Source organism: Bos grunniens, chromosome 15, assembly GCF_055505025.1.
Source record: "Bos grunniens cultivar Pamir isolate PY7600 chromosome 15, Bosgru_T2T1.0, whole genome shotgun sequence".
NCBI classification, from domain to species: Eukaryota; Metazoa; Chordata; class Mammalia; order Artiodactyla; family Bovidae; genus Bos; species Bos grunniens.
In genome coordinates this window covers 8,836,652-8,848,805 of record NC_141179.1, presented here as the reverse complement: position 1 = coordinate 8,848,805, position 12,154 = coordinate 8,836,652, and the positions used below count along the sequence as shown (strand labels likewise).

The following is a 12,154-nucleotide window of genomic DNA, read 5'->3' as shown; positions in this document are numbered from 1 at the left end:
GTTGTTGAATAACAAGTTTCAGCTGGAGAAGATGAAAATGTTTAGGAGTTGGATGCTGGTGATGGCTGCACAACAATGTGAATGTACTTAATGCCACAGAAATGTACTCTTAAAGTAAATAAAATGGTAAATTTTATGTTTATATATATACATGTGTGTGTGTATGTGTATATATATATATATATATATATATATATATATAGCCACAACAGAAAATAATGTTAAAAATTGAATCATGCATTTTGCACATTTGGAGTGAATGTTGTTTTTCTAGACCTTACAGAAAGTTGAACCAGAATGATATAAACCCATTTCCAAGGAGTATCCTTTGAGAAAGGAGAACACCCAGATGTGAATGCAAACAGGAACATGGAGAGGGCTGAAGGGTGCGTTTAGTCTTCTTGGGTGTGTTCCCCTTCTATTTCGTCATCTCTTACTAAGCCATGAATTTAGCCTCAGAGTATCTTAGTCTAGAAGGCCCATGTCTACAAAACTAATTACAATTAATAATACCCAACAGTTTCACTTACTAAGTACAAATTAAGCACCAGGCTTAAGTGCCTGACATAATACAGGTCAACAAAAATGTTTTAGGTAGATTTACAAATATATATTAGTTTACTATCCTTACCTCATTATTTTGCTCTTTAAAATAAACAAACAAGCAAAGCCCACACACCCCATTTTGGGATTAAGCAAACAGCCATTTCTCTGAGCCAGTAACCATGCCAATGTGTATGTCAGCCAGTAGGGTTTGTGAAACTCACCATGCAGTTGATAGGGCCACATACCATGAAGTAGAAATTTTTGGAGAGGCTACATTTCAGTCCATTAAAATTTCCTATGAAAAAGAGCTTGCAGATATGGACACTCTTTTTTTTTTGAAAAATTAGAAAGAATCTGTTTTTATCATTATGATAGGGAAATAAAACATGAAAACAACTACAGTCAGTTCAAAACTGTCTGTAAATCCACCTTAAAGCAAAACCATTTCTGGTGTCTCTCAAGCGTCTGGGTTAATGTGGCATAGGAGAAAGCCCGACTAGCAGGTATAATTAAAGTATGAATCACAGGAATAAGTCATGAGTAACTCTGAAAATACAGGGGAAAAGTTCATTATAACACACTAAACTTTAGAGGTTAAATGATGGAGCGTGGGAGGAAAAATCCAAACTCTATATAAATGAACTGATGATGAAATAAATTATTTCTCTGCCCAGATCCTAATAATGTATACAGTAGGCATAAAGCATGAAATTACATACATGAATGGGTAAATGGTAATGTATATCTTAGAATCTAGATTAAATTTGTCCTGACATATAAGACTTTTAAAGAAAAGGTGAAAATTGACGTCCAACTTATGTAATGTTACATATCAAGGACTGTTGATGCATTTTTAAAGAATTAATCATAGGACTTTCATTTAATGATAAACAGGAAGAGATTATTGTATTTTATCCTATTTCATATCTCAGCAGTTGGCATTGGATTTAGCTGCTTGTAACAGCAACATGGCAAAAGTTGAAGGGGAACTATTTGGCCCGACTAATTTTTTCTTTCAGGCTGTGCGATGAATAGATGTAAAATCACCTCAGGAGAAAATCAGTCCCACTGCAGCTTGTATCACACCATTAACTGACAAATAAATTGTTGCCCTCCACCCCACCCCACCTTCCCAGAAGAAAAGTATTCAACTGACAGGTCAGCTACTAAACGTTAAAAGGATTCTAATTGTGACTGGCCATTCTGCCAATATTTTGACGTTTAATGATGCAAACATGGATGGAAAGTTAAAGTCCAATTTCCTTGGCTCAGAAGAATTAAAATCAAAGCCATCAAATACACTGTTTACATCATCTTATCAGTCTTGGTTTAGTTTCCATGCTATTTTTAATGTTCATGTGTACTTAAAAAAAGGAAACTAAAAGTCCTGACAGATTCTGAAACTTAATTGGGAAAAATGTAAAGCACTTTAACGGAATTTTTCCCATGATCTGTAGAAAAAATTTTTTTAACAGATGGTTCAAATGGACAAAGCAATGAAAACATAGAAATTAAAAGCAGATCCTTAAGAAAAATAACTGACTTCTCAGAAATCCTATAGATGATGGCAGGACTAGATGTAAGGCAGTAGTTTCTTTCGATGTCAAGGTTTTCAGAGAACAGAAATTTATTAGGTGAGCCTGTACCAGAGGAGAGGTAACTGCCTCTTGGTACGAATTAACTTTTCATTTGGAACTTCAGCCAACTTCGACAGTTTGAAAATCTCCATGCTTGTAGGGTAATTCCCTCCAGGTGAGCCGACCATAAAAGATATAGTATTGTGATGCAAATAATTCCTCTTCTAGAGGAGGAACACCTAAGTCCGAGGTGCTTGTTTGTGGAATAAAAACGACCTAAAATCCTCCCAACCTTCACAGCAACTAGGAAAAACAACCACCACAAAACAGCCTTTGGGCCTCTGTAGCTTTTCGTTTAGAGTATTAAAAACAAACAAAAAACTTGACTCTCTTAAGATCAAGGCAGTGAACGGTGGGAAAGAGAGGAAAACTTTTCAACCTGGAGTATACATGCATTGCAGTGCAGACTTGAGAAGTAAAATCTAAACGAACGCTCCAAAGTAGCATCTTCAAAACCTAGCTTTAAACTTTAGGGAAAGTTAACGCTGGTTCAATTCGAGGGAGCGGGTGGTGAAGGACGGGCAAGGAGGCGTGTAGGGAGTGGGGGATCGTTTTGTGGACTGGAGGAACCTGGAGTGTTACCGCGGGGCCAGCGGGAGCCTGGAGCCCCCAGGCAGCGAGAGTAACGCACGGGAGCAGGCGGCGCGCAGAGCCGGGAGCGCAGAGAGGGCGGGGCGGGCGGAGGGCGGGGCGGCGCGGGCCGGGGGCGCGGCGGCAGGAGGAGGGTCTCGGAGCCCGGCCCGGCGGCCGGCGCGTTGAGCCTGCGTCCGGCGCGGGGGCGGGTTTAGGCAGCCCGGCCGGAGCGGCGGCTGGGCGCTGGCGGTTCCCGGCTCAGAGCGCAGTCGAGTGGGCCAGCGGGCGGAGTTGCCGGGAGCGTTCCTGCGCGCCCGAGCGCGTTCCTCGCCGGCCGAGAGCGTCCCTGCGCCGGCCGAGAGCCTGCCTCCCTGCGCCGCCCGCGGCCCGGGACCCCGCCGCCTCCGCGCTCGCGGCGACGATGCGTCCGGAGGACGGCGAGCTGAGCGGACCCGCCGCCCGTGCGTGCACGCGTTTCCCGGCCGGCGAGGAAGCCTGAGCCCCGATCCCGGCGCGGGAGGCGCGGGACCCGCTCCCCCTGCGCTCGCCCGCGCGGCCCGCCTCGCTCCACGCGATCGCGCGCCCCGGCGGCCGGCGTTGGTCGCCGGCTGTGCCCGTCTTGACCGCCGGCCCCGACGCGTTCCCGGCGGCCGTCGGCCGTGCCGCTGCCATGGGGCTGCCGACCCTGGAGTTCAGCGACTCCTACTTGGACAGCCCGGATTTCAGGGAGCGCCTGCAGTGTCACGAGATTGAGCTGGAGCGAACCAACAAGTTCATCAAGGAGCTTATTAAGGACGGCTCCCTGCTCATCGGGGCGCTGAGGAGTGAGTGCGGCCGGCGGGAGGGCAGGGCGCGGGGACCGGGGGAGCCCCCGCGGGGTGGGGGGTCTCAGGGCTGGGTTGGAGGAAGCGGAGCTTCTTTTGTTTGAATGGGTTTGGGGACAAAAGCTGAAGAGCTCCCCTGCTGGTGGCCAACAAAGTTTGTTCGGAGGTGTTCTTCACTTATTTACTTCCAAGGCTGCAGAGAAGCGAGCGGTCTCTGCTGGACCCCGGAGCGTATCCTGAGGAACGTTGTTCGGCATCTTTTTGTATAACGCTCCTGGAACAGTACTGGGGACTGTTGTCATTTTTGTAACTTTATTCTGCCTAGTTTAAACGCTTAAAAGAGAGAAAAAAAAAAAAAAAAAAGCCCCTGAGGAAGGACTCAGGAGTTTATCTGAAGGATAAAAATGAAGCTAGCTTGTTTAGTGATATTGAAAGAAATGATTAAGTTCTTAGGTACATTAGCGACTCATTGCAATAAATCATTGCATTGGCACTTTATAGATTTGTAGTTTTGCAAGATGAAGACAGCATGGCACCAGTGCATTTTATCTCTTTTCAAGGTTTTTTTTTTTGTGCCTCTTAATTTTCTGTTTGCCTTCTAACTCTGGTGTGGTGAGTCCCTAGTGGCTAAAGACCAATCAGAACTTCTGATGATCTATAGAGAGTAAAGACTGCCTCAGTTTAGGAACTTTTCCCACCTCCTTTCCCACACACCTCCGTTCAGATTTTCTGTGCTTCTTGCATTCTCTGAATCTTCACTTTCAGTTACTAGCACAAAAGAGAGCCTTGGGCTTCCCAGGTAGCTCAGTGGTAAAAAAAATCACCTTCCAATGCAGGAGACTCTGATTCGGTCCCTGAGTCTGGAAGATCCCCTGGAGAAGGAAATGGCAACCTACTCCAGTATTCTTGCCTGGAAATTCCCATGGACCGAGGACTTCAGGACTACAGGCAGGCTACCTCCATGGGGTCCCAGAGAGTCTTACACTAGAGCTTCTCATAGAGAATTGACTGACTAAAGGATAAGGCTTTATAGGTTACTTTTCTGAGGACCTATTTGCTCTTTAATAGAAAGCCTCTGAAATGCAGCCCTGGAAATTCCAGTCTGTCTTAGATGAGTGAGGTATTTTTGTTAAGGTGAAGAGTCCTTTGGTTGACATGGCTACCCCAGGAGATAGGTAGGGGAAGCATCATTGTGTATGTCATTAACAACATTATGGAGGTGTGTGTGTGTGCCTGAAACTAAGACGATATTAGCATCTGATCTCTATTTAGAAGCATGTATTCATGGTAAAGATGAACCTTAGCAAAATGTCTTGAAATTAGTATGCTCCAAATCCTGTCTATTTAAACCATCCTAATTGCTAAAACATTTACTTATTACTTGTGTTAACTTAGCCAGGGTAAAGAAAATATGTTCTGTATCTACATTCACTTAATTTCTGAATTTGACGCTGCTACTGATAATAATAGTATTTACTGATTTGTGAAAAATATACAAGTTTATCTGTAGTTCTGTCCATCTTGTGTATACCCAAAGGTGAACTTAGCTTCCATCTGATTTACAAAGCCTCTTGAGGCCCCTTGAGGCCTTTGCATCTTGGAGAGGATGATGCTTCTTTAAAAAGAGTTTCCCTCTCTCAGAGCACTGATTCTTGCTCGAGCTGCCAGATGGTCTACAGATGACATTTTCTTCTCGCTCTGCCGGAGATCAATTCCAGTGGTTCAAAAGTGGAAAACACTTCCATCGCTGTGGTAAAATCTCTGAAATGTACATCATTTTACTAGTAATCTTATTAACTGTATTATGATTGAATCTAGTCTTGCAACTATCAGGAGCTTCTTTTATAGGTTTGTTCTTCCGTTTATAAGTGAGGATATCTCTAGAGTGTAAGTTCCTTGAACATACAGACCCTGCCTCTTGAACTTGACCTTCTACACTTAAAATGTACAATCTGTCTTTCCAGGATTTGTGAGGAGAGTGCATTATATTAACATTTGGTTATTGCTTTTCTTGTAGTGGAAAGAAAGCATTTATTAAAAGAATATCCAGCATTAGCTGCCAAACAGGACAGATCTGGAGCCGAGAAACCCTTGAAGTCATATGAGGGCACTTCTTTTTTTCCCAGCAAGCAACCTCTGTCCCTTGGGGAGGATGCTCTGGGGTTCTGCTGCAGCTGCTAAATGCCTGCTCTCTGAAGCTGGTCCTGTAGGAGGACAAGAATGTGTCTAAAGACTTGAAGCTGCCTTAATTCTATCCCACATCCACCAAGGAGCCCTCCTTTCTTCAGTTCTGCCCCTTCTGTTTTTCCTTTCTGCCTTAGGAAGCCTTCAGTTTTCCCCAGCCTTAAACTATGCCTTTCTATTCTCCATACCTGTTGTTTCAGTAAGTGTATCCATTATCCACTTCAGATTTATATGTAGCACTTTGCCGTCGTTTATAATGAATGGTTTCTTAATAAAACTTTCCTGAGCTGACAATCATCCATGCATTTCTAAAGCATCTTATATTATTTCCAACCTAGTTAATAAGTTTTCTGCTGAAAGTCTTGGCATGCTCTCTTGGGTAACACATGCTTTACTGTTTCAGTGAGAGTCACATGTGCTCCTTCAGCTTGGGTTCCGGGTGTGCATTTTTTTAGGAGCGAATTTTGAATGATCATTATAAATGAGGACCTTGACTAGATGATTTGAATTTTAAATGTGTAAGGTATTTAACATATTTTTAAGATGGATGTGAGAGTCCTGGACGCTGAGGAATTGATGCTTTTGAACTGTGGTGTTGGAGAACACTCTTGAGAGTCCCTTGGATTGCAAGGAGATCAAACCAGTCAATCCTAAAGGAAATTAGTCCTGAATATTCATTGGAAAGACTGATATGAAGCTGAAACTCCAATACTTTGGCCACCTGATGTGAAGAACTGACTTACTAGAAAAAGCCCTGGTACTTGGAAAGATTGAAGGCGGGAGGAGAAGGGGACAACAGAGGATGAGATGGCTGAATGGCATCACTGACTCGGTGGACATGAGTTTGAGCATGCTCTGGGAGTTGGTGATGGACAGGGAGGCCTGGCGTGCTACAATCCATGGGGTCGCAAAGAGTCAGACACGACTGAGCGACTGAACTGAACTGCATTTCACTCTCACATCCACTCAGAGAAAATGGATGACAGTAAACGAGTTAATATAGGGATTAATGTAGACCTGAGTTTACATTCTGATGCTGTCAAATGCTGTGTGATGCTTCGCAAGTAACTTAACCTCTGAGTCCTACCTTTCCTTACGGGGAGGGAACAGCTATAAAGATCTCACCACTAGGACTGTTTGTTCATTTTGTTACATGCCATCTAGTCATTTGGTGAGTGGTATTTGAGAATATATGACACTGGTGAATTGGGTTTTAGTTCATGCTGTATGACTCACAGTCTCTACTCTTCTTATCAAATGTTAGTCTGTGAACTTTGTTCCTTTAACAGGTGCCAGTTTTAAATTTTGGGTTGTGAAGTTATAGGCTCATTTTGCTTATTAATTTTCTCCTTTTATAGACCATATCCAAAGAAACATTTCAAAGTGTCTTTCTTATATAATTCCCCCTTTACTTCGTATAAAATACAATCTCCCCTTCAAATAAAATTTTTGAATTCAAAACTTTGTATAAAACCTTTTGAGTTCAAAGAACCATCTTTAAGTAGAACATAGTCTTTCCAAGAATAGACAGACCCTCCCTCCAAAGAAGAGAAGAGGAAAGGAGAGGGAACGGTTGAAATGGAATTGTACTCATTAAATAGAATTGATTGTGTGGAGAGCTTATCAATATTCTTTCCTCCCATCTAACCTGCAGCATCTTGGCCATCCCACCCTTCTTGTAACTATCTATTATAACACTTCCTCTCATCACCTTAAAGTAGAATTGGTCAGTTTTTTCCTCTAGCTTTAGAAGACTGTTTCTTAACCTTGTGTGGCTGAGCTTCTTTTAAAGAAAAAAAAGTTAATGGACTCTAATATAATTTATTTTTTATGACAGTTAAATATATTCATGAAACTAGTTTTCATGCCATCTTAAAGGCAGATCAACTTACAAATTAAATATAAATAATACTGTGAATCCAATATAAAACTTACAAAACTACATTTAATCAACCTGGGATTTCTTTGGAAGGAATGATGCTAAAGCTGAAACTCCAGTACTTTGGCCACCTCATGTGAAGAGTTGACTCATTGGAAAAAAACTCTGATGCTGGGAGGGATTGGGGGCAGGAGGAGAAGGGGACGACAGAGGATGAGATGGCTGGATGGCATCACTGACTCGATGGACGTGAATCTGAGTGAACTCCAGGAGTTGGTGATGGACGGGGAGGCCTGGCGTGCTCCGATTCATGGGGTCGCAAAGAGTCGGACTTTGACTGAGCGACTGAACTGAACTGAATGGATGATATTATTTTGCCAAAATGACATTTTCTCTTCTATAAAGACTGCTGATAATATCTTACGTATTGTTGATGATTCATTTTCTTATCGCTTTTACTGATTGAAAGTGCAGGTTTTCAAAATCTACTTGTCTGTTTGATGGCCTTCTCTGACTCATAAACCTTATTTCTTCGTCTGTTCTTAAAGTGGTTGTTCTGGCACTAGTGATCCCTGGCACAAACAGGGGCATGGTAGAATGGTAGGAGTTGGTTGCTTATAAATTGCTACTGAATATGCAGTTAATTAAGACGTTAGCAAGAGGAAGCACACAATTTCTTTTTTTTTCAGATTTATTCAAGTATAGTTGGTTTACACTGTTGTGTTACTTTCTGCTGTACAGCAAAGTGATTCAGTTATACATTCATATGCATTCTTTTTCACATTCTTTTCATTATGGTTTATCACAAGATAATATAGTTCCCTGTGTTGTACAGGGGAAGCTTGTTATTCATTATTCTCTGTGTAGTAGTTTGTATCTGCTAATCCGAAACTCTTGGTGCATCGCTTTCCCAGCCTCTCCTTCTCCTTGGCAACCACAGCTGTGTTCTCTGTGTCTGTGAGTCTGTTTCATAGGTGAGTTCATTTGGGAAACACACACAGTTTCTTAGAGGTGTCTGCGTTCAGTGTCCACAGCCTCAGTTGGAAGCATGCTGCTGCGGTGCACTTGCAGTCTGGGGATAAAGTAGATGTTTAGTGTGAAAGGAAACCCTGAGTGCACAGGCTGCATTCAGAGATCTTGGAGAGGCTGAGATTGAGAGACTCCTGCCTTCCATTTGCGGTGTTTGACTTGGTTTTTCACTTTAAGCCCGTCTCTATTTTGTGTGTGTTCAGGGTCCACTTTGCTACCAGTGTTTGGTGGCACAGGGAAGGAGTTAAATAAATGGAAGGAACAGTGACAAGTTTAAGGAATTTGAAAGGCGTTCTGTAGTTACTGCACTTTGTATTTGGTCATCCTTGAGATCTTGGTGAGAACTGCTATTGTTGCAGGCTATTTTTGGGGTTTAAATTTGGACCTAGATTTTGTTTGGTTTACCACAACTCAGTGCGGATTCCCGTTTACCCTGCAAGACCTCCTTCACTCTTGCTTATTCCACTAACGTTATTTTGCTTGTTGAGCTGGGCAGCCTTGTCAGAGATGTGGATGTGTAATTACTTCCACCGTTTTTCTGGTTCTTACAGTCATTCATTAGAATCTGAGTTAAATGAGCAGAAATAATTGTATCTTTCAGATGAACTGTAATTAATTTAGGAATGGGTAGATTAAGAATGAAGTGCTCTAAGGTTCTGCTTCAGAGGCCTGTACAAGTAAGAGCAGTTTGGTTTGTGTTCATTTAAATGGGAGCCTGGGCATTCATTAAAGTGGAATTAAATTCAGCTGGCTGAGAACTTCCATCTACCTGTCTTCTGATTGTCTACATGAGCTTGACGGGTGTCCTCTAACAGTATCTTTATCTCTGTTGAATGTCTTTCTCTTTTTCAAAGGACACCTTATTTATTTGTGGTTGTGCTGGGTCTTGCTTGCTGCACTCGGCCTTTCTCTAGTTGTCCTGAGCCGAGCTACCGTTCGTTGCATTCGCTGGCTTCTCATTGTGGTGCCTTCTCCTTGCAGAACACAGAACACAGGCTCAGTAGTTTTGGCTCCTGGTTCTAGTGTGTGGGCTTAGTAGTTGTGGAGCATGGGCGTAGTTGCTCCATGGCATGTGGAATCTTCTCAGACAAGGGATCAAACCCCTATTCCCTGCATTAGGAGGCAGATTCTTATCTACTGTACCACCAGGGAAATCCTGAATTTCCTTTTTCTGCAGGTAGTAACTGAGGAGCTGCCTTGTTAGGAAGGAGTGGGTTTCTGGGAGAACAGAACCTATTTCCTGTCTAGTGGAAGAGACTGGTGTGGCAGTAACCACTTCTTACATTGCCTCCTGTGACAGTTATGATCAGGGTACTCTGAGATGCAGAAAACTCAGGTAACCACAAAACTTTGAAATCACTGAAAAGCTGCTTCAACAGACATGCTTTCGGTTACTAACATTTCTTAGAGCCCAGTGTTAATCATGTTCATGATGATGCTGAAGAAGCATTTCTCAGATTATATTAAAAAATAATAAAGCTTACATTCAGTATTGCTTTGGTGCCAAGTATATTCAAGTAATGTATGCATGGAATGGCAAAACTCTTCTCTAGATTTATAAAGAGAAATGCTAAAATGTTCAGGCTGTTAAGCCACATTCAGTAAATGTTATGCATCAATGAAATGTTTATTGTGGACAGATGAGAAAGGGTGAAGAAAAGGGGGTTATTTAGTCTTGAATCTTTTTCCAGAGTATTGTTTCTTGCCAGAGCTGTGGTTGCCACCTGTTCTGGCCCCAGCCATCCCTGTTGTCTTGTCTGGATGGTAATTTCCACTCATTCCAGCCTCTTGGCAGGTGCCAGACTCCCTGTTGGCCCACCTGCCGCCCACCCGGTTCAGTTGGCAGCCCTGCCAGACTTCCCTTTCCCTCCAGCCTCCTGAACCTCTGCCCAGCATCTCAGCATCCTTGGAGCGTATCCCCAGAGGCTCTGGCCTTATCAGCCGAGGATTTGCTACCTGCTTCTTGCTGACTTTCATTGTGAAAATGAAAACCAGTTGCTGAGCTCCTGGCTCTCCAGTTCAAGGAATCTGTGCGTCAGCTTTTGCAGCTGCCAGTATTCTGACTTTTAATGGCTGGGTTTCATCTAAGTGTAGTGACTTCCATTGAATTTGTTAATTTTAATGGCCCTTGGAGTAGGATAATAACAGGATAGATAATGGAAATTTAGTTATTTTAACAGATTTGTTTTGGCCAGGCATATTTAAACACTGGCTTGGATATTTCCTGTATGGTGGAACCTCCTCTCTAGGATTCCAGCTAACTGGAATGTTTGGTTCATCAGAATGCGCCATTGTTCATATCTGCAGTTTTCCGATTTTATAATCAAGAATCTAGTTATAATGCTGAAGAAAATGTTGCGGCAAAACCTGCATGTATAATCCTCTATAAGGGAAGTGATTTGTTTCAGAAAAAATGAATTGCAGAATAGTAAGGTGCCACACAGGCATCCGTGATGGCTCAAGAATCTGCCTGCAATGCGGGAGATCTGGACAGTGGAGCCTGGCGGGCTGTGGTCCGTGAGGTTGCAAAGAATCGGACACAGCTGAGCGACTAAGCGCACATACAACATACTGTACGGTAGCTGATCATCTGTCAGTTTTTCCAACCTTTTTCTTTCGTTGCTGAAGAGTATATTCATAAAAGAAGAAAACATAAGCCCTACTTCTCTAGAATTTAAAAATTTTCATTTGAAAGTAATTTACCTACTTGTAATTTTTACATGGAATATGGTGGGGAAAAAGGTTAGGATAAGACTAATAGTTAACACTTTGTAGATTATTTTATATTATTTATTATAGATTTTTGACATGAAATCTTTAGATTTTTAATGGTAAAAGTCTCCATGCCTAATGGTATTTCTAAATATACATTTATTTATTTGGCTGTGCCAATTCTCCATTGCGGCATGCAGGATCTTAGGTTGTAGCCTGTGAACTCTTAGTTGTGGCCTGTGGGAATCTCATTCCCTGACCGGGGATTGAACCCAGGCTCCCCGCATTGGGAGAGCAGAGTCTCAGCCACCGGAGCATCAAGAAAGTTCCCCAAATGGTATTTTTAAAATGTCAAAACTTGACATTTTATATATTGTTGTTTTATGTAATTTGGGTGATTATCAGGTGCAATATATTTTGTGAAGGATGGGGAACTATCCTGGGATGATTCTCAGTGTTGGGTGGTATGAAAATATTGGGAAGAAATGCACAATTTACACACATTTGTTACATGAATAGTACTCTCTTGAACCTTGGCTTTATTCTGGTAAAAAGTGGATAGACACAAAATGACCCCTTTTGTTTGAAAATCAGACACATTTCTCAGTAGTGGAATTTTTGTATTTCCTTGCACAAATCTAAAAAGCCATACTGCTTGCTAGTTTATGAAAGACATGCCAAAAGTATTCCCTCATGTGTAAACATATACTGGAGTTTATCCAAATGAAAGCCCCAGCTTCAGTTGTCTCTTTAGTACACAGGAAAAGTGA

At 42.4% G+C, this 12,154-nt stretch overlaps 1 protein-coding gene across 2 annotated transcripts in view; it reads left to right on the top strand.

Annotated features, from left to right (window-relative positions):
• Positions 1-2,915: 2,915 nt before the first annotated feature.
• Positions 2,916-12,154, top strand: part of ARHGAP42 (Rho GTPase activating protein 42) — a 348,391-nt gene continuing 339,152 nt past the window's right edge. Inside the window, exon 1 of one of the 2 annotated variants that reach the window (XM_086338908.1) lies at positions 2,916-3,580. In XM_086338908.1, coding sequence (XP_086195034.1) covers positions 3,427-3,580 — 154 coding nt within the window. In that variant the 5' untranslated portion in view covers positions 2,916-3,426. The remainder of the gene's footprint in view (positions 3,581-12,154) is intronic. The other variant, XM_086338912.1, reaches the window with a different exon arrangement.